The sequence below is a fragment of the Atta colombica genome, unplaced genomic scaffold, assembly GCF_001594045.1.
Source record: "Atta colombica isolate Treedump-2 unplaced genomic scaffold, Acol1.0 scaffold216, whole genome shotgun sequence".
In the NCBI taxonomy this organism is placed as follows: Eukaryota; Metazoa; Arthropoda; class Insecta; order Hymenoptera; family Formicidae; genus Atta; species Atta colombica.
The window spans coordinates 660,670-664,242 of record NW_017259312.1 but is presented as its reverse complement, the minus strand read 5'-3'; the positions used below and the strand labels follow the sequence as shown (position 1 = coordinate 664,242).

Here is a 3,573-nt window from a genome sequence, read left to right as displayed (position 1 = left end):
TATGTCGGCAATTTTCTGGAATAAAACTTTAGAAAAAATTTATTGTACACTAGAAAAAAAAATACATAAGACTTTCGAATTTAAAGATTTTATATGAAGAAACTCAATCTCCGAGAATTTTGAGAGAAATTGATTAACAATTTAAAAGTGATAGAATGAATGATTTTTAATTTTGACGGTAGTATTTACAAGAAAATTGGCACAAAATAATTATTTTGTAGTAAAAGGAGATAATCACAAAATACGATAATTCTTTTTATGTTAAAACGGCAGATGTTAAAACATATTGTGGGACAATAAGTTTTTAATTTAAAAGCGTATTCTGGAACTTCAATATTATCAGAAACGAGACAAGAAAAAAATAAAAAGGAAAAAGATAAAGGAAGAAGTAAGGAAGAAACACAGCTCGGTCATCAGCTCACTTTCTTTTTCACAAGAGAGAACAGAGATGAATCGTACAGAAGGAAACGAGCTCTGGGTATTCGGATACGGATCGCTTTGCTGGCATCCTGGTTTTGCGTACACGAAAAGCAAGATTGGCTACGTGAAGGGCTTCAGCAGGCGATTCTGGCAAGGCAATACCACGCATCGTGGAACGACAGAAAAGGTGAGCCAATCTGTCCTTCGATCTTTTTCTTTATTCGTCTTTAATTGTCACCGAGTCACGTTCATTATCGATGACTATACTGAGACAAAAATATTTAAAAATTTATTTGTAAAATAAATAAACAGTATAATCCACACAGATTGTGGAGTTAAATATCTTTTTTTAGCATAAGTCGGTTCCATATTCAGAAATCTGCGTATTTTATGGAGATAAATTAAAAGAAATAAATTATTCTTCGAGATATTGCGTTAAACTTTTGCATAATCTTTTATTTGATTTTTTTCTTTTTTAACAATGAAATCTGTAACTGTGGCGACTACCAAATAACGTAATTTATTTTATGTTGAATAATCGAAATAATAAATTTATTTCAAAAAACGTTACAAACGTTATCTTGACGAAAATAATGAAAAATGCACTTTTGAGAGAAAAATGCACTAATGAAAATGCATTTGAGACACTTATTTTGATTTTAAACTTTATATACATATATTTAAATAATAATTAAGAATAATAATTATATAAATGCTAGTTATAAAAAATTAGGTAATATTTTAATGTATACAATAATATATTACGATAATTTATATTTTCGCATATTAATATATATATTTACAAGAAAGTGAAGAAATATATATATATATATTTCTGCATTATTAATATATTTCTGCATACTAATATTTGTAAGGATGATAGCAGAGATAAAGACGTAAGTGCTTACGTCTTCTCATAAACTTACAAGTGACGTTAATTAACTATTAATTAACTGTTAGTCGATGTTTTCTTCATGAATATAGAAACACACAAATCATTGCAATATGTTATCGTATATTCAAATAAGATTTAATTTTCTTGTAACTATAATTTGTAAAAAGCATTTTGTCTTAATTATTATTCATATCCGTATAAAAACTAAGATCTTAGTAAGAGTTACAAAAGTTAATGCATTCGTTATATTGTTATATAATACATATTTGCGTCATATATTCGGTTAATATTGAAAAGCAAATGTTAATAGATTTTTTAGTGCGAATCTAAAAAGTATTAGAACTTTAAAACATATCTCTAATATTTTATTATTACTTGTACTATTTTATATGTCAGCTTCTCGTATATTGATGCAACAATGCACATCTTCAGTTCACGTGATAATAAAGCAGCCGTATGGACTTCGAATAAAGCAAACGTTTGTGGCAACGACCCTATTCGATATGATAAAATAGCAAATACAATCTCACGACTATGAATAGAAATTTGTAATTAATTATGCTCTTAATCAGAGAAAAAAGAATGTGTCCTGCATTTGCCATTGCGTCGCTATAATATTTATAAATTGGAAATATTTTAATTGGATTATTTCCAATATATAATATTACATCAATGTATACATATATTGTATGTAAAATGTATAAGCGCTCTTATATATGAAACAACAATTTATATATGTATATATAAAAAATTTATATATGTATATATAAAAAATTTATATATGTATATATATGTATATATAAAAAAAAAGAAATAGAATTGTAAAATATTCAAAAAATATAATAAGTTACGTTTTCATGATATTCTTATCTATAAGAAATTCAAACTAAGTTGATCGAATTTGACTCGAAGAAAATTAATAATATGAATTAATGAAACCTACTTAAATTGTATATGAATAAAATCGACGATCACATTCTTTTTCGTTTAAAAATTTTTAGCTTATCGTTAATGCTGCAATCATCATCATCATTTTGAACGATATATTCGCAATATTTAATACATATTTTTGTGTATGCTCCATACATTATGCACGTGATTTTTATTTTAAGTTATTTATGAGAATTCTATTAATATCTGAATTTTATTGCGCTCATCGAGGTATACTGCATATTCTTTTTTTGGCTTTGGCCCAATTCCAAGTGTACGAAACATTTTCTGTGGCATTGATAATTTATGCGTCATTGTCTTGATTTGATAAGAGTCTATTGGCGCGTATGTGATTTTGATAAAATTGCGCGGGAAAGATTGAGATTTGGAGGACACCATGTGAACGTAACGTGCACGAAGTAAAAATAGCATATTCGAAATTCATTTTGACTCTTTCTTTGTTTTAACACGCATAAAGAAAACCGCACGCTTTATCTCTTCCTCCTTTGTTTCGTTCATGTTTCATCTTTTCTTTATCATTTTGAATTAAAAAATAATAAAAGAATGTTACTTTTAATATTTATAAAATTATTACTATAATATGTAAATGTATAGTTATTTAAAAATAATGATTCAAAAATAAATATTATAAACGAAAATTTTATTTTTAACTATAATAGCAATTCTTTTGACTGTATATAGATCCTCGGTCTAGCTTTGCATGGACTAGGTCTGTTTTTTATTGCTGCACTCTTTGAATTGACGCACACGCAATGCAATAAGTTGAAGTGAAACAAACGTATATTTGTTACACCAGTTTAAGAAGTAGGAATAAAAAACAGATCTAATATAAGTCGAGAAAACGCGATTGTTTTTTTCTTCGACTACTTCACTAAAATTGTCACTACTCAGCTTTCTTTTGTCATTAAAAAAATATTTTGAAAGTTGATTTTTTATTTTTATACAAATTATAACATGAAAACATTTATTGTGGACAACCATTACAGATATAGCAAAACAATATATGGAAGATTTGTTGAAAAATTGTACAAAAAGTCTGCGCGACAGAATACGTATCTTTAAAAGCTAGCGCCCACAATTTCAACAACCATTTTTATATTACAATTTATAATAAAAAATCACGGAGACTCTTCTAGATTATTCTGTATAAATATCTAAAAGTCATATTTTCTTTTCTTGGAAGGAGAGAATAAATGTTGTGGTAATGCGTTTTGTATTACACTTATGTGTATAAATTACGTGAAATTGTATATATAACCAGTTATAAACCGGTAGTAACTGATATCTTCAATGAAAGATAAGTCGCG

The 3,573-nt window shown here is 26.9% G+C and overlaps 1 protein-coding gene across 3 annotated transcripts in view; it reads left to right on the top strand.

Moving 5' to 3' along the window:
• Positions 1–3,573, top strand: part of LOC108687748 (glutathione-specific gamma-glutamylcyclotransferase 1) — a 5,763-nt gene that overhangs the window by 571 nt on the left and 1,619 nt on the right. The window contains exon 2 of one of the 3 annotated variants that reach the window (XM_018193686.1): positions 438–607. In XM_018193686.1, the coding sequence (XP_018049175.1) occupies positions 438–607 (170 nt within the window). Of the gene's footprint in view, positions 1–273; positions 608–3,573 lie in introns of all 3 variants that reach the window. The other 2 variants (XM_018193688.1, XM_018193687.1) reach the window with 2 other exon arrangements.